Source organism: Mauremys reevesii, linkage group 1, assembly GCF_016161935.1.
Source record: "Mauremys reevesii isolate NIE-2019 linkage group 1, ASM1616193v1, whole genome shotgun sequence".
Classification (NCBI taxonomy): domain Eukaryota; kingdom Metazoa; phylum Chordata; order Testudines; family Geoemydidae; genus Mauremys; species Mauremys reevesii.
Window position 1 is genome coordinate 301,976,538 of NC_052623.1, and position 26,612 is coordinate 302,003,149.

The following is a 26,612-nucleotide window of genomic DNA, read 5'->3' on the forward strand; positions in this document are numbered from 1 at the left end:
GATCTCAGGGTTAGAGTACAAATTTGTTGCCCTATCAGGAATAGTTCAAACAGGGCTCAGCCAGTATCTCTAATCTAACAAATCCAAGATACATGTTAAAAAGAAACAACAGATTGTGGGTTTTATGAATATCTAGTATGAAACCTTGGATTTGTTTGTTTGCTATCAACACGAGCTGTTTCAAAGTAAAACAAAGAAGAGCAGATCATTAATGTCAATCTGCCTGTGTGGTTTTTTTTATTTTTTTCTATCAAGATAAACTGTTGTGTGCTGTCTTTTCAAATCAATGAATTGCAAACTGAAGAAAGCAGGGATAAAAACAAACTACAAACTGATGCAAAATCATTGGCAGGCATTTCCAAGCAATATATTTTAAATGATTTAACTATGTGTGTGATTTTAAATGAAAATTACTTAATCCTGTTTGTTTGTTTGTTTGTTTGTTTGTTTGGTGTGTGTGGTTGGTTGGTTTGTTTGTTTTCAGTATTGGGGCCTTTTTCCAAATTCTTGGTCCACACTTAGACCGTAAAATCTTTAGGACAGAGATTGCCTCTTATTCTGTTTATACAGCACAGAGCATAACAGGGCTCTGATTTGATTACAGGCTCTGGGCACTACTTTGATACTACTAAGATATCAATTATGCCATACTGGAATTGTGAACATGAGCCAAAATGTTCTGCTTGTTGTTGTTGTTGTTGTTTTAATCAGTATTGCTCAGGTATTAGTCACTGAGAGCTTTTACCCTGATTTTCAAAAGTGTTGGGCATCTATCTATTTTGGTAGCTTAACTATGGATTTGGGAGTGTAACTTAGGGGACCATTTTTGAAAAACGTTGCATTAGTATGTTCAGGAAATATAGAAGTTAGGGAATATTGAATCACATTAGATAAAATATGCTTTCTTCATAACTACAAACCTTTGTCCAAAACTTGCACTAAACCTAAATGGAACCCTTTGCAGGTCTGAAGACATTTGGTTAATTCACATTTTCCTCATTATTTTTAATGTTCACATGCCTCTTTTTTTTCAGAGTTCCAGGAGGAACTCAATGTATGGAGATTTGATCTGAAGCCCATTGAACTAAATGTGAGTCTTTCTATATGATTCAGTGGGCTTTGGATGAGGACCTTAGACTGAGATATCAAAGGTATTTAGCTGCCTAACTCCAGCGAGATAAATATTTTGCACAGGCTGCCTTTGGAGATTTTATAGCTTGATTAAAAACAGCAAGTAAGGAAAATCGCATGAGAAAATCTCCCATCCCAATTTCACAGACACCAGAGGTCTGAATAATTTGCATAAGTTTCTAACTCATTACAGAAATAAACCTCCAAACCTTTTTTAGTTTACCCAGCACTATTCAAATACTGCATATTCACACCATTTCTGGTGTGAGATCTCTTTATAACTAATTTCTGAGCAGATTAGAGAAGTCTAAAGTGTATCACACTAATAAATCTTACCTCCTGGAATCTACCACACTGGATTTCTAAAAATTAAAATTCTGGCATCTCATTTTGTGACTATTCCAAATAATTTGCAACACTATGTTTAGGGTGGTGGCTGGGAAGCTGAGTAGCAATTTTTTTTTCATTAATGCATCTTATGAGGCACTCCATGGTGTCAAGAGTCAACTTTTCATGACATGAACATTACATACTGTACGGCCAGGAGTCTCACAACATGACCTGCTATATTTCATTTTTCCCAAGTTTAAAACAAAAGGCTGTTTCCTTGTTGTATCATTGTCACCTGTTGCAGAGAATGTCACTCATCCAAGTAGCCAGTAGAACTATTACACATTTTACATGCTTGGATAGTTTCCCAACATGTCCACTGTCAAAATGATGAGGATGAAGAAGGTATGCACATGAAAAAAGACAAGTAGGTTTAAAGGGCTTCTTGCCTCTTTTAGATGCCATAATTATACACTTGGGGCAGATGCTACGAATCTACTGGGTAGGGTCAGTAGTATGTTTTCAGAGCACATCTGGGGTTTTGGTGACTCACTTGAAATCTGGGCATGAAGAACTCCAAATAAGAAGTCTTTTGAAACCCAATTTTAAAACTGAGTTTAACGAAGTAGAGTTCCGAGTGTTCTCAGTGGTATTGTTTTCCCCCAGTGCTAAATTACCAATGTCAGATATATAGGCTACCTTAAAAAGGCTTTCTTCTCCCTCCCCCCATTTTGACATTTTTTTAAATATTTATAGGAATATTTCCATGTGAAGTAGCCATGTACACCCGTGAAAACCAACTGACTTCAGTGGAACTGTGTTTGACCGAACAGTCCACTCAGAAAACCAAGTTTCTTATGGACTAATTTGGATGTTTTAAAAAAAGTTATAGTGAGCTATTAATCAATATGCTTCACTATCAAAGTGGTGTCTGATGTGTGCAATGTCAGGAGTACTGAAGGATCTTATGAAAGTTTTAAAGACTATTCAGATCCCTCAACTTTCCTTCAGTACTCCTGACATTGCACACATCAGACACCACTTTGATAGTGAAGGTCCCAAAGGGTTACATCATTCTAAACAAGTACTTGCTACCTTACAGGTCCTGAGACATCTTCAAAATTAGGAATTGTTCTTATTGCAAATGAAGTGTTTATTTTAACAATGAATATTATTAGCTGATTATTAGAGAGACAAGGTGGGTGAGGTAATATCTTTATTGGACCAACTTCTGTTGCTGAGAGTTGGCCCAATAAAAGATATTACCTCACCCACCTTGTCTCTAATATCCTGGGACCAACATGGCTACCACAACACTGCATTTGCTGATTATGTGACTTGTTGGTTCATTATGTATACAACTTATTTTCTTTGCTTATACTTCTGATTACATCTTTGAACATAAAATTCAGTATCCGCGAGCTTCCAAGGAGTTGCCACATCTTAAGCTAAAAGCAGTACTGGAAGTGAAATGCTGAGAATTATATGCCATTATGTGAGAAAGAGGCATTGTGAAAATAGCAAATGTTTTCATAATTACTGTTTTAAAGATAATTACACATGAACTGTATCTGGATGGCAGATTCTAGGACTGTTCACAGGAATTCTCTGAGTCATCCAGCTGTCAGGGGTTTGAACCCTGAATAAAGGTGCAGGGTAATTACTGCTGAGACAGAGTGACAGGTGTGACTTATTAATGACAACCAGGAGTATAAGAGGTTGGGAAGTCTTGCTCAGTCGGACAGAATAGCTTCTGTATGGGTAACATACTAACAGCCAATCTTAGGGAGGAACCTTAGGCTGAGGTTTTCATTCTGCTGTTATTGAATTCCCAACAACAGATTACCTGTTCTGTTCCCAACAAGCCAGTTCCAAACCCCGGCAAGGGGGTAAGTTTGGACTGCATTCAGAATGGCCGGGATTCAGCAAGGGACTAGAGCATATGAGTAGTTCCATTGGCTTTAATGGAACCACTCTTACATTTAGTTAGGAATGTGAGTGTTACCAACTGTGTGCAATAAACAGGGTTAATAGCAATCTCTTGTTGGAAACAAAACAAAACTTGCAGGAAGCCACTTTGGACTCATATCCCAACTTCAACATTTTCATTCCTGTATTTTGAGCTCACTTCTTACTGTTTAAGGTATATATTTTAAAATATTTTATTTCTTAAGAATCTGAGTAACGTGGACGCAGCCTAAAAAAATGGCATCTAAACAAAATTCTAAATAATTTCTGATAGTTGAATTAATCTTGGCAGACTAAGTAGGCTGTAGCAAAAGTCACAGAATATTGAATTTAGGTGAAATCAACCATAAAGTTCTAAAAATAAAGACTATGTGCTTTCAAGTTCTTCCTCTGAGGCATATTCACCAGTTTCCTGTTTTCTAAAGTTATACACACTTGTCTTCCAGTATCCCATGGCTCCTCTGTCCAGCAGAAGATGCACATTAATACTCTAGTGTTATGCTGAAAAATCATAACAATGTTGAATAATGCTCCTGAATTTAAAATAACCAACCTGAGTCTGATCTTGTTGACACTGTAAATAGGTAGTATTTTCACTGAGGCAAATGGATCTACTAGTGGTGTAAGGGGAGAATCTGGCCAATTGATTAGCATAGGTGATATGGGAAAGGTTAGAAGATGACAAGAGAAACAAAAACCCACACCCACTCATTTCAAGTCTTGAGGGCATAGGCCCAGATCCTCAAAGGTATTTGGTGCATTGATTTCCATGGGCATTAGCCACTTAAATACTGAGGATTTGGGCCATATGGAGGGACATGAGTAATTCCCATAATTATTAATGGGAGTTACATATATGTAGCACGAGGAGACTATCACACCTAATTTATCTTTCTCTATTTTATGAGTGTAAACAAATTTGTATGCATACATTCAAAGAACAGATAAAGCTGACATTCCTTCACAAACTTTACATGATAACTTTATTTTCAGTTTTCATTTCTTAAATTGCTTATCATAGGTAATTTTTCTTGTAATTCCATAAATAGATATGGACAAACTGGACACATTAGTCTCTAATACAGGCCTGGAATAGGAGTTAATGAGCAAGAAGAAATAAATATACATATAAATACAACATAATATAGTGTATAAGCATTTGTACAGTGTTAATATACAGTATGAACAACAAAAATTTTGTCAACTCAAAAAAGCTTATTGAATGTAGACATGTTTATTATCAGCCTAACCATCTTTGGAATATGAATAGCACCTCTAACTAATAAATTATTGTCAAAAAATTTCTAGTCAATATGTTCAAGTAAAAAAATCTACAGTATTGCAAATTTTAAAAAAATCTCGTTAGTCAATAAGAGTGGCTACTACATATTTAATTATTGCATAGCAAATTCTGTTGGTAGGGAACAGAAGTGGTGCATTTTCAAAGTAGGCCATGGGTAGAAAAGGCACCAACGTCTCACCTATGAAACGGTGCTTATCACACACTATTTTGAAAATGCACTCTATTCTTTCTGATGAACCTTTCCCTTGGGTTATATGCTAATGCAGTTTTTTCTCTGTATTGTGTACCTTCTGGCAGACTGAAACACATATACAAAAAGTACAAAAAGATAACTCGTCAGAATGATATTTTTTTAACTTTGACATTCACTAAACTTCAGTAAGTACTTGCTAAGGTTTTCTAAACTCTCAGTGTTGGCCCAACTTTTCAAGGTTCTATGATTCTCCTGGTGGCCTCAATTTCCATTGAATTCAAAGGGACTTAATGGCCCTCAGCACCTCAGAGAATCAGGCCATCAAGGTATGGAGTACTTTAGATTAAATTGTACCATTTGTGCAGAGATCATCTATCCAGCGGTTCTCAAACTGTGGGTCGTGTTTGGGGTCACCAAGACGAGCATTAGACTTGCTGGGACCCAGGGCTGAAGCTGAAGCCCGAGCTCCTCACCCCTGCACTCAAGGCGGAGAGGCTGGAACTCCAGAACTCTCCCCACCACCACCCCTTAGGGCAGAAGGACTGCTCTGGCCCCCTCTCCCTCCCACCCAGGGAAGTGGGGCTCAGACTCCGCCTGCCCCCTGGGGGTCATGTAGTAGCTTTGTTGTCAGAAGAGGGTCATGGTGCAATGAAGTTTGATGCTTTATATAATATTTCTACAGTTAGATTATAAAAAAAATCCCCTTTTTAACAGCAGTTACAATACCCGATGATATTTTGGGTCATATTGAACATGTGGGACATGGTAGAACACCAGAGATATTTAATATTTCAATTCTCTCTTTGAATGAATTTCTAATATAAATAAAATCTAGAATTTAAAAATAATGAAATATATTCCTGTAGAAAATTTTCAGTTTCATTCATTTGTTGAAATCCTTTTTTTTAATCCACTTACAAATGTTTTATTTACCAAACACAGTATAAGCACTATATATATAGTGGGTTACAAACTGTGCTTGGTAAATAAAACATTTGTAAGTGGATTAAAATATATATATAAAAATCCATAAAGAAATAAAACACATTCCAAATAGATATGAATAATGAAGACTACAATCTGCTGAAGAAAGGCTTCAGAAAGAAAGAACTAGGTAACTTTCCTTTGGATTCAAATAAGATTTGTTTAGGTATTTATTTAAATATGCCTTTTATATTTAACAATCTACATGTCTTCATTATTTACATAGTCTATTAAAACAGTACACATTGTGTGAAAATTTAACAACTGATTCATTAGGAAAATTATGCAGGGACAACCTATTTTATGTCTTGTCACATAGCTAGTATTTGTTATGTTAGGACAGGTATAGATAGTTAAAGAGTAGGGTGTTAAAGAGTAGAAATAGTTAAGAGTAGATAGTTAAAGAGTAGAAATCTTGGCTTCTTTGAAGTCAATGGGAGTCTTGCCATTGACTTCAATGGGGCCAGGATTTCACCCTCAGGGTCTGATCCAACCCCCTTTCTATAGGAGTCTTTCTATTGATTTCAGAGGGATTAGTATCAAGAATAGAGTTGCAGGTTGAAAACAAGGATATCCTTGGAGGAAATGCCATCTGTGCTGTTGTACAAAAGATATGAAGGGAACTAACTGCACCTTGGACCCAGTTCTACTTTCTATGATCACTACCCTCCCCGTAAAAGAAAAATAACAAAGCAATATCAAATCTCTTACTATTTCTGAAATAAAGGAAGGATTGATTTCAAACCTGCAAAATGCATTAGTTTACTGTAACATTCTCCCTTTGAGAAATGTGTAGTATATATGTACCAACATTTCTGAAACCTGTTTCCATGACCTGGTTCCCTCTATCCCAGTAATTATATATATGGTAACATGGTGTATTTGATGCAAAAGTGAATAGGACACTTCATGCAGGTATGATACAATAGAGAGTATTAAAGTGTAAAAACACATGGCAGTCAAGGGTCAAATCTTCCCTGGGTAGTCCAGTTCCTCAGCTGCTGGTCAACATTGCAAACACAGATTTCTGAGATTCTGGCCCTAAACTTGCAATGTTTGTTTAAAATAATAATAAAATAAAAATATTACAATTACTGACTTTTAACATATTTGGGAGGCTTTCTGATTAATTTTATAGATTTTGTTATACATTTGCTAACTTTCTCCTGGGGCCATGTGCTTCCCTAAACTATAACTGAGAGGTAGATGATAGGAAAAGAACATTTACTGTATTGCAAAAGAAGAATATGCAATTTATGCTGAAAAATATATTCTACATTTTTAATGCAAAGAATAGGCATACACTAATATCAAAAGAGTAAAAATAAAGCCTATATAGAGAGCACATTTATTAAAAATTGAAATGCTAATAACCAATTAAACCAATAAAAGCTCCCTTTATATACCTGTATATGAGCAGAAAAATAGTTTTCCATTGAGAAATTAGCAAAATGTGAGTTAATTCCATTTTTGTACTAGGCAAAAATGTAAGCCTAATTTACAGCAAGGTAGTCTAAAATAACTCACTGGTTTTGCTTACTGAAACCCTCAGGTATGCATCATGTCAGAGACAGAACTGATGGTTACATGTGACACATATGGTTTGTTATATATGATCTAAACGTTACTTACCTCAACCCTCTGAAGTCACAGCCCCCACAGGGAGACTGTGGAAAGAGAAGTTACATAGGCATTTAAATAAAAAAGCAGAAGAAAACACTTAACAAAAGTCACAAAATACTCAGGGCCGGCACTTCCATTAGGCGACCCTAGGTGGTCACCTAGGGCGCCAGGATTCGGGGGATGGCATTTTGTGCGCTCCCCACGGGGCGCAGGGGAGCTTCCGGTTCCGCTCCCGTTGCGCCGCCAAAGAAGGACCTTCTGCTGACATGCCGCGGAAAACAATTGAGCAGCTCAATGACTGCCACTGTCGCCTGCGGCATTTCGGCGGAGGGTCCTTCTTCGGCAACGCGACGGGAGCAGAACTGGAAGCTCCCACGCGCCCCGTTGGGAGCGCACAAAATGCTACCCCCGAATTCTGCCTAGGGCGCCAGAAACTCTGGCGCTGCTCCTGAATATACCAGATACTACTTCTATTGTGATACATCAATGTAGACAGAAAACAACAGAATGAGAGGGGAAAAGGAGAGGATGAAATAAATGATGTGATAAGTGTAGTTGAAGGGAAATAAAGACAATATAACTACTAAACCTCAATGTTTCTTCTGTAAAGGCCAAAGAACAAGAGAGAACCATCATCTGTAATCTTTAGGCCTGTTCTGCACATAGACTGACTGCACAATTGGGCTCCTGTTTCTTCATGGTGAGGGGAGGACCATGTCTTCTGAGTCAATACTAGCTACAGTTTCAATGCAGTAAAGAGAAGTGATAGGGTAACAGAGAAAAAGTACTGTTCAAAGTCAAGATGAAGTCACTGCAGAAACTAATGAGCAGCCATGATAATGGGTGAGAGAGTGAAAGGGATGACAGGTATTACACATACTGACCATCTTGTAACACTGTCACACACATTTGTATTTGTAATGTTTTCCGCATCCCTTCTGTATGATAGAAACTTGTAAAAGAATCTCAAAGGAAACAAGAGAAAAAGATTGTGCCCTTCTTGATGCTGTCTGACCTGGTAATGTGAAGGAAGCATCTAGTGAGCTGACCTAAAGCACTGTATGGGTTTCTTACAAGGACCTATTGCTAACCCATTCCAGTATGGCTTACAGAGTCCTGATCTTTCATCTTTCACCTGATGAAGCGTATCTCTGATTTTGCAGAGCATTTGCATCAAAATGTGAAAACACTCTACTTTTCAGCCTTTTAAAAACTACTGTAATAGTATTTTCAACACACACTATCACGTGTGTAACACCCTGATTCAATGTCCCATGTTTTGTTGCCTCATTAATTCACCATGCAACATTGTACATGAACCATTTGGAACTGACCAGCTCCCACTAAATTCAATTGTTCAACTACCATTGACATCATAATTGGGAGCAAGGGTTGGCCCATTACCTTAACAGTGAGACAAATCTCGCTTATCCACACTGAAAATTTGGCAGGTATACCAGAGTCATAAAAGGAAGAAACTTGATATGAAATCTGTCCCTATTGAAATCAATGGGAGTTTTGTCATTGACTTCTACACAGCCAGGATTTCACCCTCTAAATGAGAGCAGTGACAAGGGAAAAGTTGGCTGATTGGGAAAAATAAGACCTTGCTGAACTCAACCAGGATAGTTCACAGTTCAGGCTCTGTATGAGGAGGGCTCTGGTATGTGACTTCTTATGCCAGAAGGTGTAATATCAGAAGGTCTTTTTGTGAGTTTGGGATAATCCAGAAGTGGAAACACTTACAAACAGTTCAGTGAGGAGCAGATGAGAGGGTTCATGTACATGTACATGCATTAAAAGCTTGAAAAAAAGAACTAACCTGACTCATTGGTGTGAAGTCTTTCTTTGTAGTTAAAAAGGACAGTACTGAGGGAGGCAGGTCACAAAAATAAAAGGAAATTAACTGCATGTGAAGATATGCTCTAAGAAGCTATCTAAAAATGTAGCCAAATAGTAGCATGGGAGAAACACCACTGCATAGTGCAGTGGGCCTGATTCTCACACTCCTTTACTGAGAGTTTGCCATTCATAAAGATGGAAAACACCTTTTTCCTATAGATTACTCTTTAGGACTACTTTGGTGAGTAGTTTTGTAAGGAAATGGAGGGAGAAAATATTAATAAGGAAAATGACAAATGGCCCATTTGTCATTAATCATAGAATCAAAGGGCCTCATCCAGCAAGGTGCTGAGAGCTGTCTGAGATACAGTACTAAGCACCCTTCACTTCCATAAATAAAGAGGGAGTTGCTTAGCATTTCCCAGAATTAGGGCCCCCAAAAGAAATGGAGAACACTAAAGAAAGTTGCTGATGGTACTACTTAAGGAGTAAGGTACTTCTTAGCATAAGTAAAGATGCCACAATGTGGCCCATAGGCACAGTTTTACTTATTTCAATGTTTTGTTCTCCCTGAAGCAAGGCAAGGCAGGGCAGGAACTGTGACCGAGCCCTGTGGTGACACAACTATGACTGCCCATTATACAGCACTGAGCCTACTTTCAATCCAGTCCAAAGTGAGTAACAATAGGTGTTTTCTCTGCAAGATTTGCTTGTATTGTGCATTAGACACTGCTGAGATTCCTGTAAAATCACCAGATTTTTCTCAAAATGGTCCAGCTTTGCTGAAAGAGCATTGGTAAATGTCAATTTACGTTTCTGCACAGCACTGGAAGTGGATTCAATATATTACTGAAAACAACGCTGAGTCTTGAAAGGAACGACTGGCCTTTCTGCTCATACACTCAACAAAGGAGTTAGTTTATGCTTAATGTGTCGGGTGGGTAGATGGGAATTGTAATGAGGTTACCTGTGCACAAGGACCCTAGGTTACATCTTAAAATTCCTTTCACATAGGCTATCAAAGGATAATGACCTTCTGTGAATAAACATATGGCTGTGATTTGAACAAATTACCAAAAGACTGATTGATCCAAAGTCCACTGAAGTTAATGGAAAGACTCACTTTGACTTCCCTGGGTATTGGATTAGGTCGCTAGAGATAAAAAGCTGAACCATTCCAATACCCTGAACCAGTTAGTCCCTCTTGTTAATTTAAGTCTTCGTATCTGATTAATGAAATGGTAGCTACCCTTACAACCTATGTACCACTGACATGTTCATCTTTATTTTTTTTTAATACAAATGGCTTTTTAAGCTAATTTGGATTAATGCAGCCTGAGTGTTCTCATAGTTCAAAATTAAATGTTTAAATATGTGACTAGCTATCACTGGATGAAACAAACACTTGCATTTATTATAATGACACATTTATTGCATTTTAGCAATAAAAAAATCTACCTTTTTATCTTCTAAACTTATCCTTTACAGCCACATTCTAGTTATGTGTATAAATACATACTTTTGATCTAGTGGGCATACATTTTAAAAGGGCAGGCAGTTTCTTATGCACTTTACTCAGATCATTTCAGTATTTTGTCTTCCTTTTCAGATCTTAACCCATAATCTGATATCCTTCTTTAATACTAGAGGCCAAAATATGGTGGTGAGTAGAAGTCAACAGGCACTGGCAGTCCAGAGGGTTAAGACAAATGGCTTCTGTAACAAGACTAAACAGATACTGTTGCATTAGAAGTTATTTTGGAACAAGATAATTTGTCGTGGAGGACCTTAAAGTTTAACTCTACCTGACCCATACTGTCCACAATTACGGTTGGAATGGACTCATGTGCATGGAGTCGCTGTCTCTGAAATCGAAAATTCTCATCACCAAAATAAAAAAACAAACTGTCGATGGTAATTTGCCTGGAATCTTGGCTTTGGCAAATTTCTGTTCTCATCCAATATCGTGACTGATCATTATTACTACAAAACCTGGCCTGTAACTTGACAAAATACTTGTAATGGAAGTAAAAAACATTGACGTCTGAGGCATATTTCATATTAAATATTAGTTTCCCTTTCTGAAGAATCATTGAGTACTTTGTCAGCCCTGTTGGCAGCCTCCTCATTCTCATTGTTGGTCAAAGGTTCTGCTTCCTTGGGATCAGCATTCTTTAATGCTTTCTGTTTTTCTTCTTCTAACTTCTTCTCTTTTGTCAAAAGCCTGTAGTTGATGGCATTGCCAATGAACAACCAAATACTTGCCACAATCACAATCGATCCACAGACAATGTACATGTATTTATATTCTCCAGTTATATCCACTAACCAACCTGAAAGACAGAAACAATACAAAACCATACTTGAAAATATTCCAACTGTAGTTAGAAATAAAGTCCAGGTCCTTCCCACAGGTATTATCAATAAATGTCCTGCATTAAAAGTATTTTCAACACTATAAAAGTTGTCCTAGATTGGGCATTTTCACAGACAGATGTACAGTGGAACTGTAATACATTTTATATTAGTTAGATTGGCAGTTATTGCATTCATTATCTGTAGTAAAATAATTGAGACTAAGGAAGCAGAGTCTAATCAACAATAGTAGGTTGTATACTTTTCTATTCAGATCTGTCTTTTTTCCCCCTCCTTCTAATGTCTTTCTGTTGTTGTTTTGGAATCGATGTCTAGCACTCAGTGGGGCTGCTTGCAGACAAGAGGCTGGAAAGGTGTCTGCCTTCTCAGCTGCTATTACTATGTCCCATTGTGCAGCTGCTACTTGTGCTCCACTTATTCTGTCCCCAAAGACAGACTATTTCACATTGGTATGCAGACACCACTGTCATGAAAACTGAGTTTCAAACTCTGAAGCATGTTCCCAAACTTGTATGGTTAATGCTTACTTCCCCAGATAGATCATCAGCAGCAAAGATCAAATGTGGGACCTCTTTATCTTAACGCATGAGCTTCTACTGTCTGAGCAAAAGGAACTTGCTCTGTTAGTCAAGGTTGTATCAGACTCGTCAATCTCTAGTTGACCTTGCCACTACCAGAAGGGGAGTCCCACAATAAGCAAACATGACTTACATTCATAAGCCATTTGGATCAAAGAAAAATGTATTCTGACCACCTTTTCATAGAATCATAGAATCTCAGGGTTGGAAGGGACCTCAGGAGATCATCTAGTCCAACCCCCTGCTCAAAGTAGGACCAAACCCAACTAAATCATCCCAGCCAGGGCTTTGTCAAGCCTGACCTTAAAAACCTCTAAGGAAGGAGATTCCACCACCTCCCTAGGTAACCCATTCCAGTTCTTCACCACCCTACTAGTGAAAAAGTTTTTCCTAATGTCCAACCTAAACCTCCCCCTCTGCAACTTGACACCATTACTCCTTGTTCTGTCGTCTTCTACCACCGAGAACAGTCTAGATCCATCCTCTTTGGAACCCCCTTTCAGGTAGTTGAAAGCAGCTATCAAATCCCCTCTCATTCTTCTCTTCTGCAGGCTAAACAATCTCAGTTCCCTCAGCCTCTCCTCGTAAGTCATGTGCTCCAGCCACCCTAATCATTTTTGTTGCCCTCCGCTGGACTCTCTCCAATTTATCCACATCCTTCTTGTAGTGTGGGGCCCAAAACTGGACACAGTACTCCAAATGAGGCCTCACCAGTGCTGAATAGAGGGGAATGATCACATCCCTCAATCTGCTGGAAATGCCCCTACTTATACAACCCAAAATGCCATTAGCCTTCTTGGCAACAAGGGCACACTGTTGACTCATATTCAGCTTTTCGTCCACTGTAACCCCTAGGTCCCTTTCTGCAGAACTGCTGCCCAGCCATTCAGTCCCTAGTCTATAGCAGTGCATGGGATTCTTCCGTCCTAAGTGCAGGACTCTGCACTTGTCCTTGTTGAACCTCATCAGATTTCTTTTGGCCCAATCCTCTAATTTGTCTAGGTCCCTCTGTATCCTATCCCTACCCTCCAGCGTATCAACCACTCCTCCCAGTTTAGTGTCATCTGCAAACTTGCTAAGGGTGCAGTCCACACCATCCTCCAGATCGTTAATGAAGATATTGAACAAAACCGGCCCCAGCACCGACCCTTGGGGCACTCCACTTGATACCGGCTGCCAACTAGACATGGAACCATTGATCACTGCCCGTTGAGCCCGACCATCTAGCCAGTTTTCTATCCACCTTACCGTCCATTCATCCAGCCCAGACTTCTTTAACTTGCTAGCAAGAATACTGTGGGAGACTGTATCAAAGGCTTTGCTAAAGTCCAGAAATAGCACATCCACTGCTTTCCCCTCATCCACAGAGACGGTTATCTCATCATAGAAGGCAATTAGGTTAGTCAGGCCTGACTTGTCCTTGGTGAATCCATGCTGACTGTTCCTGATCACTTTCCCCTCCTTTAAGTGGTTCAGAATTGATTCCTTGAGGACCTGTCCCATGATTTTTCCAGGGACTGAGGTGAGACTGATTGGCCTGTAGTTCCCTGGATCTTCCTTCTTCCCTTTTTTAAAGATGGGCACTACATTAGCTTTTTTCCAGTCATCCGGGACCTCCCCCGATCGCCATGATTTTTCAAAGATAACGGCCAATGGCTCTGCAATCTCATCGGCCAACTCCTTTAGCACCCTCGGATGCAGCGCATCCGGCCCCATGGACTTGTGCTCGTCCAGCTTTTCTAAATAGTCCCGAACTACTTCTTTCTCCACAGAGAGCTGGTCACCTCCTCCCCATACCGTGCTGCAGAGTGCAGCTGTCTGGGAGCTGACCTTGTCTGTGAAGACAGAGGCAAAAAAAGCATTGAGTACACTAGCTTTCTCCACATCCTCTGCCACTAGGTTCCCTCCCTCATTCAGCAAGGGGCCCACACTTTCCTTGACTTTCTTCTTGTTGCTAACATACCTGAAGAAACCCTTCTTGTTACTCCTAACATCTCCGGCTAGCTGCAACTCCAAGCGTGATTTGGCCTTCCTAATTTCACTCCTGCATGCCTGAGCAATACTTTTATACTCCTCCCTGGTTATTTGTCCAATCTTCCACTTCTTGTAAGCTGTTTTTTTGTGGTTAAGATGAGCAAGGATTTCACTGTTAAGCCAAGCTGGTTGCCTGCCATATTTACTTTTCTTCCTACACATCGGGATGGTTTGTTCCTGCAACCTCAATAAGGATTCTTTAAAATACAGCCAGCTTTCCTTGACTTCTTTCCCCATCATGTTATTCTCCCAGGGGACCTTGCCCATCAGTTCCCTGAGGGAGTCGAAGTCTGCTTTTCTGAAGTCCAGGGTCTTTGTTCTACTGCTCTCCTTTCTTCCTTGTATCAGGATCCTGAACTCAACCATCTCATGGTCACTGCCTCCCAGGTTCCCATCCACTATTGCTTCCCTGTTTGTGAGCAGCAGGTCAAGAAGAGCTTTTCCCCTAGTTGGTTCCTCCAGCACTTGCACCAGGAAATTGTCCCCTACACTTTCCAGAAACTTCCTGGATTGTCTGTGCACTGCTGTATTGCTCTCCCAGCAGATATCAGGGTGATTAAAGTCACCCATGAGAACCAGGGCCTGTGATCTAGCAACTTCTGTTAGTTGCTGGAAGAAAGCCTCGTCCACCTCATCCCCCTGGTCTGGTGGTCTGTAGCAGACTCCCACCACGACATCACCCTTGTTGTTCATACTTCTAAATTTAATCCGGAGATTCTCAGGTTTTTCTGCAGTTTCATACTGGAGCTCTGAGCAGTCATACTGCTCTCTTACATACAACGCAACTCCCCCACCTTTTCTGCCCTGCCTATCCTTCCTGAACAGTTTATATCCATCCATGACAGTACTCCAATCATGTGAGTTATCCCACCAAGTCTCTGTTATTCCAATTACATCATAATTCCTTGACTGTGCCAGGACTTCTAGTTCTCCCTGCTTGTTCCCCAGGCTTCTTGCATTTGTGTATAGGCATGTAAGATAACTCACTGATCGTCCTGGTGTCCCAGTATGGGGCTGGAGCCCTCCCCTCTTGCATTCACATTTTCACATTGAGTCATTCTTGTAATTCTGTTGCATTTTCTAAACTCTAAATTAAAAGACAGGCTCCCAATACAGCAAAGCACATAAACACATACTTAATTTAAGCACGTGTAGTCTTATTGAAGTCAATGGGATGAATCACATCATTTAAATATGTGCTTAAATGCTTTGCTATATTGGGGCCATAATACTGACCTACCAACTAGACCTGGTCAAAACTTGGAATTACTGTTCTCTGGGAAACTCCAACATTTAAAAACAAATTTTCCAAATCAGAATAAAGTTGAAAAATTTCCAATATCCTGCTAAATTAAATTTCGGGAGGGAGGGGGGCGTATTGATTAATCTATATATTTATAATTTTTGTATATTTTAAAATTATGTTTTAATAATTTTATAATATAACGATAGAAAACAATTGAATATATATAATTTCAAAACAAAAAAATGTTTCATTCTGATAAGGTAAAAATGTTTGACTTTATCAAAATGCTTCATTTAATTTTTTTCCATTGGAAAAGTGTTCCATGTGAAATTTGTTGACCTGCTTGAATATTAAATTTAAATACATTTTTAAAGCATTTAAAAACAGTAATATTTTATCTAATGCAATAAAACCTTTGAAGATAATGCACAGTGGTTACCCTTTATAAAGTTAGTAGTTTTACCTTAAATAAATAGAAATGTTTACCTCAGTATTGGCAGTATTCCCTATGCTTACTACTTAGGAATAATAAAATAATATATATATTGAGATACTAATAATATAATACTATAAAATATTAATATATTGTTGCAACTGAGGTAGATAATCCAGGCAATTTGCTAGTTTTTAATGGTGCCAGTCTCAAAGAATTATTACCAAAAATTAACTTAATGTTCATGCATGAGATCATCATTATACTTTAAGAGACCTGAACAGATCAAAACTGGAATATGAGCTTTTCAATGTATTCAAGTAGAGAAATTAACAAAGGTGATCTGATTATATCCAAAATGTATCACTTTAAAAAAAATCCACATAACAAATATGAGAAAAATAAATAGATGTATATTTTATCACTGCATTAATATTAGATTTAATATTAATATAGGTTTCAATGTTTCAGGCGACTGGATTTTATTAGTCATAGACACAGTCCCTCCACTAGGTGGCATTCCAAGTGTCTGTGTTAGAGGAATCTATTGTGTTCCAACATCTATGAAGATAAGATGAGATCAGATTCATTTGGAATGATTTGTATAACTGTTAAATATTAATTTCAATAAAATAAAGTGTATACATTATAATCAGCTGGCATCATTTAAATTTTCATTAACAAATAAGTTCAACAGATGTTATTTTAGTACAAATTATGGCCTGGATCATGCAAACGTTTATCTATATAACTTTACCCACATGAATAGACCCATTGACTTCAATGGGAGTACTCCTGAGTGTAGTATTGAGCTGTGTGTGTAAGAGTTTGCAGTACTTGGAGCTACATTTATAATTCATATCTATAAAATCTAATATTGTTTAGTTCAAAAGTATATATTTGTATATATTTAGTTTAAATTAATATTTGGTCAGGGATTTTACAGTTGGATTTTGGGCACCTAATTCCCTAAAACTTTTTTGAAAATCCCAGCTCTTTTATCAGAATTCTGGAGGTGATCAGTATATGAAAATTAACTAACACTGTCTTTTCATAATGAGGGACAATGTTCTGCTTATGCGCTGAGGGCCAACATCTATCAGAGCCCTCTTGTGCATGCACTTTACTTAGCCATGTTGTGAGAATCAGTCTGATTTCAATAACCTCCCTTGTGCTTGGGATTAAAGCAGTAAGGTAGTAAAGTAGCATGTGGGGAGCTTTAACATGACAATTTATATATGTATCATTTTATTTTTAAGCAGCCACTAGTTTGGCAGCCATTGGTTAGGGAAATTAGAAACCATTTTGTGAGGTGGCACCTACAGAAGTAGCTTCTTTGCTATGGGGAATAAAGTGGAGTCCCATGAATGTAGCCAATTTGAGAGAGAGGGAGCTGTGCTGACCAGGAAGTAGTGGAAGCACCACTACGGAAGAGATGCTCTCAGCACTGCTAACTGCCTAGTAAGGCACATGAAAAATAAGACTGGGTGGCTAGCACTGAGAGCAAATACCATCTTACCATATCTTATCTATGTATGTATCTCTACCTATATAGCGACATACATAGCCATGATGACTATACACCATATACACACAGGCAATACAAATCTGCATATAAATCTAAATCTGTGATATGCCAAAAAAAAAAGTAATGTTACAAAAGTAAATTCAAAAGAACAAGTGGTGAAAACATGATGGTTCTTGAGGCAACATTAACTAACATGCGCACGTCTAATATTTTAGATAAATATAAATAATAACTTAAATATTCACAGCCAGCCCAGTGATATTGGAAAGGAGAATAAAAAGGAATCCTTACCTCCTAGAGGGGGGCCTAGGAGAACAGGGCAGCACTCCACAATTGTGACAAGTCCCACAGCACTGGAAAACCGGGCAGCACCAACGAGATCCATCAACGACTCAAAAAGGATACTGCTAACCATTCCAAAAGCAAATCCAAAAAGTACAGCATATACCACCAGGCCTGTATAGTCCTCTGCCAGTGGGCACATGATATGACAGATGCCATTGTACAAGACAGCAAAACTAAAGAAGTACTGGATTTTTGGCCGGATGTATTTGGAGTTTGCTACAAGTCCCATTGAAGGCCTCGCAAACATGTCTACAAAAGCTAGAATAGAGAGCAAAAAAGCAGCAGAATATTCATCAATTCCCTTGTGTTTGGCATAAGGAGCCAAGAATACTATTGGGGCAAAGAAGCCAATAAACATAATAACATTTCCTGACAAATAAACCAGAAACCCTCTGTGTTTAAAGAGGGACAGATCTAAGTATTTATTCACAGTTTGCCAGAATGACTTCTTTTTGTTATTCATGTGTAAGGCTGAATCTCCTGCTCCCTTCTCGACATCTTTTTTCACAGGAGGGACTGGTTTTGGTCCAACAGGTCTCATAAGTGACCCAGCCACACAGCAGTTCAAAAGAAGTCCTCCCAGAATGAGAAAGCTTCCTTTCCATCCAAATGCATTAAAGAGGAATTGATTAAGAGGTGCCATTGTGCTTAGAAACACTGGACTTCCAGCCATGGCCAGTCCATTAGCAATGGGCCGCTTCTTATAGAAATACTTGCCAATCATAGTCAAAGCAGGCTGCAAGTTGAAGGCTAAGCCAAGACCTAGACAACAAAAGAGCAGAGAGTTATTGCATGTAATACATTGAAAACCCTTCACGATAAGCAGACAAAATCATTCAAAAAAGTTAAAATGCCATTCAGAAATTCCCAATGAAGATAAAACGCTATCAGCACTGGAAAATGAAATGTGTTTCCACACATTTTAATGTCATCACTATGTCACACTCGAGTTCTGTCATTTCCTTGTATTAGATTGCAATAAAAGTAGATACTCATAGTAATGTTTGAGCAATTATATAGACAATGGAGTGACAGAGGAACAATGGTATCAAGACCTTGAATACACCATTTTTGTATTTTACTAAGCTGCAACACAGTTCTTTCCTGGTTCATTTCACAAAAGTTATTAAATGTCACCTCATCTACAAAAGAGAGCACAATATATTTAGAAGTATAAATCTACTGGCTTTTATCCCTCTATCCCTTTTAAAGGTTGAACATGTATCCAAAGTAAGATGTAAAATGATTAATAAATAAAGATTTTGCAGGAAATCCAGCCCCACATCCACAGCTGTGGAGGTCCTGGTAGGGGAATTGCACTGGGTGGGAAAGGGTCTCTGTGGAGATGCACAGCCCCAGCTCCCTGCACAGCAGAGCACAGCGGTGAGGCAGAGTTGGGCCAGATGTGCAGTCAGAGGATCCACCTGTGGTCCTCCTCCTTGGGTGGGGATACACTAGAGCCACAGAGTTTTAGTAGCAATGCACCCGCTATGTAGTCTCTGAGGAAGGATTCCTTCTCTCCTCTCCCATGGGCAAACGTAGTGCCTAGCTCACTCCTTGGTCTAGGGAATGGGTTCCTGCATTTGGCTCTTAAAAAGTAGAGACGTGAGGTCTTAAACAAAACAAAACAAACAAGAAACCCACCACAGTTAGTAAGAAAGGGTTTCTTTCAAAATGATTAACTTCTACTCAAGTCAATTACAGATAAACATAAGCTTTGATGTAGTGACAGAATAAGATCTTATTTGTGTATTCCATGCTTCTATATGACCTCTAATCTCACCTTCTTTCTTTATTCAAAAGAGATGATTTAAAAAAAATAGAATCCCTTTGGTAGTGAGGTAATTTAATCTAGTGGCCTTATTATCACTTTAATTCCCACCCTTTGATCAGTTCTAGAGCTTTGGGGATTTAGCATTTGTTTTCAGACAGGAATATTTTTATTCTGGGGACAGCTGGACCCTGCCCAGCATACTATTTTGCTCGATATGGATATATATATATATTGTGAGCCTACAGAAGCTTAGTATTAGAGTTTGCATATCTAGTAGACCTGTACTCATCTCTGCTGTTTTATTCAAAATTGAAGGCTAAAAAAAAATCAATGCAAAATCCAATACAAAGGACTCTAATAAGTGCTGTCATGAGTCAATCAATTCCTGTATTGTAATTATAGTGCAGTACAGTATGGCAAATACATAGGGCATTTTTTGAATAAAATAGTCAGAATGAAATATCCCAAGCAGTAATTTAATATCCTAAAAATCCATTTAAATGAGTACAGTTTAGGATAGCTAAAATTAACTGGACTAGTTACCATTTTTGAACAGTTACTTACCTCCAACAATTCCTACACATATGTAAAGCTCCAGGACACTATTGCAGAAAGAGGAAGCAATCATTCCAAATGAACACAATACACCTCCTGCCATCATCACTGGCCGGCAACCATATTTGTTCACCAAGATACTGCTTATGGGACCTAATGGTAGGAAAAAGAGAAATTATCCATCATGCCATCATAAATATATTTGCAGTTGAGTGTTTTCAGTGACTAAAAGTACCTCCCTGTGAACTTGACAACACAAGAACTTACATACTAGAAGTCCAAGGGACTACTCACCCTTCCTGGGAGTATCCTGTGGTCATAGAAGTGGATCAAAGGATGTAAGACATGAGTGCAGCAAGCTTGTTAATTACAGTTCTCAAAGAACCAACAATGGGCCCAGTCAATATAAGTTTTGGGTATGCAAGAAATGGAGGATTAGGCCCACTGTCTGCAGTCTAGTTCAGAATTTCAAATGGAAGGAAGTTGTCTAATCAAAACTACAGTTAACAGAGCAGAAGAGATCTCTAAGTGAGTCAGATTACAACATCTTTTGATAGGATGAAAGCTCTTTCTGAACTCCCTATAACTGCTGCTGTTGACTAGGGCAACATACTTATGTCAATGGGACTACTCACTTGCTTAAAGTGTTGAAGTGGAGCATAAACAACTGACAGCTGAGATCTATTTTCCTTGTCCAGATCTGAATGAGAGTGATAATGGACAATTTCATTCTGTTCTGTAGTCTGAGTCTTCTGAAGTATGCTTGGTATAATGGCCTAGAAACTTTGAAAATATGGCTACAAACTTGGTTTTTAGTTTCAAATGAAATTAATTCCAGTGTAATTTTGTCCCTCCCAAACAAAGAACCAGCATGTAATCTGTCATGATGTGCACTGTATGTTCTTTAAAGGCCCACAGGAATAGATGGTGTGTGGCATATCAAGATCAGGGGTGGGTCCAGGCACCAGCGCTCCAAGCGCGTGCGTGGGGCGGCAAGCCGCGGGGGGCGCTCTGCCGGTCACTGCTAGGGTGGCAGGCAGGGTGCTTTCGGCGGCATGCCTGCGGAGGGTCCGCTGGTCCCGCATCGGGATGTCCACCGAAGCTGCGGGACCAGCGGACCCTCCGTGCTTGGGGCGGCAAAATGCCTAGAGCCACCCCTGATCAAGATTAAGAAGCTGTCAGAGCTGCTTTAGGAAGCTTGCGCTACACCTGATTGTACTACATGTGGCCCTAACCAACATTAACAGCTTTACTTTTGTAAGCACTATATTCACTCCATTTAAAGAACATAGTTGGGGGGTGTTAGATTTAGAACTGGTGATAAAAAAGACCAGATATAAAGTGAAATGTCAAGCATTACATTTGGTTTTACTGAAAATCATTCTGGTTCCTACTGTGTATTGGCTCCAGTACAAATTTCCCATAATAAACACCTAAAGAAATATACATCAGCATTTTCATTGGCAACACAAATTAAGTTCAACAAAATTGGAGATATGCATTGTTTGCAATATGTCTTAGTTTGGGTCCAAATGTTTGATCTATCTTAAAACTGATACTATTAGTGATGAGTTACATGCAAAAGTCTTAGGCCCATACCATGCCATCAACATTGTAAACATGTCTCAATTGAATCTGATGGAAGCAGGTTGACCAGATAGCAAGTGAGAAAAATCGGACAGAGGTGGGGGTAATAGGCACCTATATAAGACAAAGCCCCAAATATTGGGACTGTGTCTATAAAATCGGGACATCTGGTCACCCTAGATCAGTGGTTTTCAAACTTTTTTTCTGCAGACCCAATTGCAGAAAATTGTTGATGCCCGTGACCCAATGGAGCTGGAGCAGAGGGGTTTGGGGTGTGAGAGGGGCTCAGGGTTGGGGCAGAGGGTTGGGGTGCAGGGGTGAGGACTGCAGGGTGGGGCCAGGAATGAGGGGCTCAGGGTGAGAAAGGGAGCACTGGCCTAGGGTAGGGGGTTGGGGTACATGACGGAGTCAGGGCTCTGGGCTGAGGGTTCAGGTTCTGGAGTGGGGCTGGGGATGAGGGCTTTGGGGTGTAGGAAGGGGTTCCAGGTTGGTGGGGTTCAGGCCTGGGGCAAAGGGTTGGGGTGTGGGAGGGGGTCAGGGCTCTGGGCTGGGGGTTCAGGTTCTGGGGTGGGGCTGGGGATCAGGGGTTTGGGGTGCAGGAAGGGGATCCAGGTTTGGAGGGGCTCAGGGCTGGGATAAGGGATTGGGGTGCAGGGTTAGGGCATGGACTTACCTCCGGCGGCTCCCGGCCAGTGGAGCAGCCAGGGTGCAGAGGCAGGTTTCCTGCCTGTCCTGGAACTGCGGACCGCGCTGCATCCCGGAAGCGGCCAGCAATGAGTCCCACTCCTAGGCGGAGGTGCAGGCCTGCAGGCACCGCCCTGCCAGCTCCCATTGGCCGGATGCTTGGATGGTGGCAGCATGTGGGGCCCCATGGCCCCCCTGCCTAGAAGCCAGACCCACTGCTGACTACTTCTGGGGCACAAGCAGCAAAGAGTCCTGTGGCACCTTATAGACTAACAGAAGGTGCCACAGGACTCTTTGTTGCTTTTACAGATCCAGATTAACACGGCTACCCCTCTGATTCTGAGGCACAGTGTAGTGTCGGAAAAGGTAGGCACTAGCCTGCCTTAGCTGGGCAGCACTGCCAACAGGACTTTTAACATCCTTGTTGGCAGTGCTGACCAGAGCAAGGCGATCCAGGGCCTGACATGCTGCGACCCAGTACTGGGTCACAACCCACAGATTGAAAAACACTGCCCCAGATGGAAGTTCAGTTTAAAAATCAATGGCATGATACAGTCCTTAAGCACACTGAAGTCTAGATACTTTCCAAAGGTTTCCAGCACAGTTTTCAAGAGATTTGGATGATGGGCCTTCTCTTGAGATATTCAATACTTTTCATTTCTGGTCAGGTGAGAAATACTTTGGGAACAGTTTCCTATGTGATAGACTGGCATGTCTTCTTTCAGCACTAACCATAAAATGAATTACTGAGAAGCATGGAATTGAGAAATCAAACTCCAAGCTTTGACCAGATACATCTTGCATTGTGACCTGAAGCTTACTGAATTTTTGCTCTCATGAACCATGATCTAACCATGAATGCTCCTATAGAGAACACCCTTTTGCCAGTCTTGGGATGTACAACTCCAGGAAAGAACCATTGTGGCATTCTGTACCTCAAAGCAGCACCCTGAAACCCCCATATTCACCACTGTCATGTAATTATGATATGTTTTATACAAAGTATGCCTTGTGAGGTATCATCTTAAAAGTCTTGATCTGTTGAACATTAATATCATGTTGGATTGTATGTGCTATCATTGAATGTGAAGTTTTATGAAGTTTTGCTATGTGTGTGTTACTGAAATATGTTGTGAGGTTGGGAACACCTACAACCAGCCTTTCAGGTACTACAGTGGAGTAGCCAGACATGCTGATGGCCTATTAAAGGGGAATTCACTTGCCCAAAGGCCATCCCAGAAGACTTTTCAGAAAGAGCATGTAGACAATGGAGGCTGCTTGAACAATGGGGGTGGACCTCCACGTCACAAGCATAGATCGTTCCAGCAAGCTGGAAGAAACTATAAAGAGGGGAAGTGACATCATGACTTGGCCTCACTCCCCCACAACTCAACCCCTGGAAACACATCTGGAGGACAAAGACTTTGAACTGGGGACAGGTGGTTCCAGGCTGAAGCAGAGTTCTAGCCTATGTATCAAAGATCTGTGACCTGTTATACCATCTATCAGAGTGAGACACTGCTTGATTCAAATCCTGTTCAGTTTATAGAACTCAGATTGTGAATGTACTTTTATTTATTAGGTAACCAACTTTGACTTCTATGCTTACTACTTATAATCGCTAAAAATCTACCTTTCTGTAGTTAATAAATCTGTTTTCCATTTTACCTAAAACAGTGTGTTTTGATTGAAGCGGTTGGGCAATATCAGCTCAGGTTACAAAGGCGAGTGTGTGTCCTCTCCATACTGACTGGGTAATAAACTTACACTGGTCAGGCTGCTAACAAGGACAATATTGTATATTCCAAGGGTGCTAGGTTGGGGAACTGTGAGGAATTGGCTGGAGCCTCTCTATTGTTGGTGGCTAGGAGAAGCATTCATGTAACTCAGTTGGGTGTTGAGGTCTATGTCAGTGCAGTACCTGCCAGAGGTTTGTCACTTGTCACAGCATCACAGTGTGAGAGGGATACCCCAAGTTGGTGAGACAGAGGGCTCAGCAGTCCCACACTTCAAGCTGCACCTCAGGAACCCCATCACAACCATCATGCTAGGAGAGAGTGGGAGAGGTGAGCACTCAGAGAGCTGGGTCCCAAGCCATTTAAAGCTCATACATTATAAACAACACCTTGAGCTGCATGTAGAGGTATACAAGATTATGGAATACTGGAGTTATGGACTTAAAGCAATTTGGATCTCTCCTCATGAGAGGAAGAAGAATCAGGAATAGGGGATGGATTCGAAGAGCCATGGAAGAATGGATGGGGAGAGGATAAGGAAAGGATTGGGGGTACACATACTGCAGTTTTGAGCATTAGAAGGATATGGGGACCGCACCCAAAAGAAGTTTCAGTACAATATGTAATTAAATTGTTGACTCACATTTATTAATCCGCACACCAAAAAGGCACTTAGGCACCACTGCTGACTATTTAAAAGCACAACCAAACATGAAGACAAAACCTGAATAGCCTTCATCATACACCACAGAAACTAATTAAAGAAAATAATTAGGCAAATATCCCCCACCCTCCCTAAAAATGACCCTTAAAACAACATTCTTCATCCCAGAAGTCCCACAACAAAAAGTGTCCTGAAGATGAACATACTGGGGCTTTTTTTTTCAGAATGGGAAAGTCCTGCCAGCATCTCCCTGGAAATTCTAGCTCAAGCATCTTTACTGGCATGGGCTGCAGGTATAAGCTTCTCCTTGGGGAGGCTAGCCCCATACCCTGCTTCATCCAGTTGAGGCCATGCCTTCCAGCCAAGGCCACACCCCTGCTTGCTGCTCTCAGCCCCCCACACCCCCCATAGCAGAGAGCTTAGTTGGAGCCACAGGAGGGGGGGTGAGAGCTTGGTCTCAGCTGGGGTTGAACTCTCAGCCTCAGCTGGGATCATGAAGGAGCTCTCAGCCCTGGCTGGAGATCTGAGGCTGGAGCCCCTCCCCCACTCTGTCCTTCCACCTGCGCCCCCCTCCAAGGCCACACCCCATTCTATCCTTTCCTCAGTGGCCCTGCCCCATTACACCCCCACGCTGCCTCTTCCACCTCGAGGCCCCACTCCCTACTTGCTCTTCTCCCTCCCCATCCCCCCTCAGTGGCCCTGAGACCAGAAAAAAGCTGTGCCCCCATGCTGGCCCCGGGGCCATGACAGGGGGAGATTTTTTCTGGGGGCTCCAAATCCGCCACTACCCTCCTCCTCCTGGTGGCACAAGGTTTGGGAAGGCTTAGCCTCCCACAGCCTTCATTACGTGCCGCTCATGTCTACTGGCCTTAAATTATGGCAGTAATGAATGGGGAAATAAATATCTCATAAGTAGAGAGACAAGGTACTCAGAACATCACTTTCCTAGATCTGAAGAAGAACTCTATGTGACTCAAAAGCTTGTCTCTCTCTCATCAACAGAAGTTAGTTCAATCAAAGATATTACCTCACCCACTTTGTCTCTCTAATATCCTGGGACCAACATGGCTACAACTACACTGCATACAACAATGGTAGATATTGTAAGCAGGCAGGTCCCAGGCTATTTAGCACTTTTTAGGTCAAAGCCAATACTGGCTTAAACTCCAACTAGAAGGCAACCAGTGCAGATCCCAGAGCACCATTGATCTATTTGAGATCCCATGGTTTTGGGTGGGTGGTAGGTGAGGACGAAAGGGAAGAATTGGAGGCACCTATGCTCTGCAGGGTCATAGAGTCTAATGTTGTTTTAAGTACAACTCTGAAATCAATTTGCTGACTTTCAAACTTCTTTTTAGCTACAACATTCTATTAAAGTTTTTCCTGTAAGTTATTGACATGTATTTACCGCCTTAACTCCAGTTTAATTTTGTTTTCTGGGAATATTCAAGTACTTCAGTTTAAAATACAAACACGTGGGGAATATTAATTGTCATATAAACCATAATGTTGGGTTAAGCCACTGAATGAGGAAACTCCATATATTTCCCAGATTCCATCAGACCTGATAAGTGGATTAAACATTTTCTGCTGATGTCTTTGCATATACTTTGGTTTTTAGAGTCTCATAAAATACCACATATTCATCAGTATATATGGATTTACAAATCTGCATAAATTCTAGTTGTGCGCATGTAA

General features: G+C 40.4%; 1 protein-coding gene and 1 long non-coding RNA gene across 3 annotated transcripts in view; one reads left to right on the top strand and one right to left on the bottom strand.

The window, feature by feature from the left end:
• Positions 1-1,032: 1,032 nt before the first annotated feature.
• On the top strand, positions 1,033-11,107 carry LOC120384774. Its single transcript, XR_005589099.1, has 3 exons — positions 1,033-1,090; positions 9,951-10,048; positions 10,984-11,107. It is a non-coding gene; the product is annotated as an uncharacterized LOC120384774 (long non-coding RNA).
• SLC16A7 (solute carrier family 16 member 7) overlaps positions 7,947-26,612 on the bottom strand; it is a 142,966-nt gene continuing 124,300 nt past the window's right edge. For both annotated transcript variants that reach the window (XM_039503784.1, XM_039503794.1), the window contains exons 3-5: positions 20,253-20,396; positions 17,861-18,676; positions 7,947-11,707 (exon numbers count right to left, since the gene is read on the bottom strand). In XM_039503784.1, the coding sequence (XP_039359718.1) occupies positions 11,436-11,707; positions 17,861-18,676; positions 20,253-20,396 (1,232 nt within the window). In that variant the 3' untranslated portion in view covers positions 7,947-11,435. The remainder of the gene's footprint in view (positions 11,708-17,860; positions 18,677-20,252; positions 20,397-26,612) is intronic.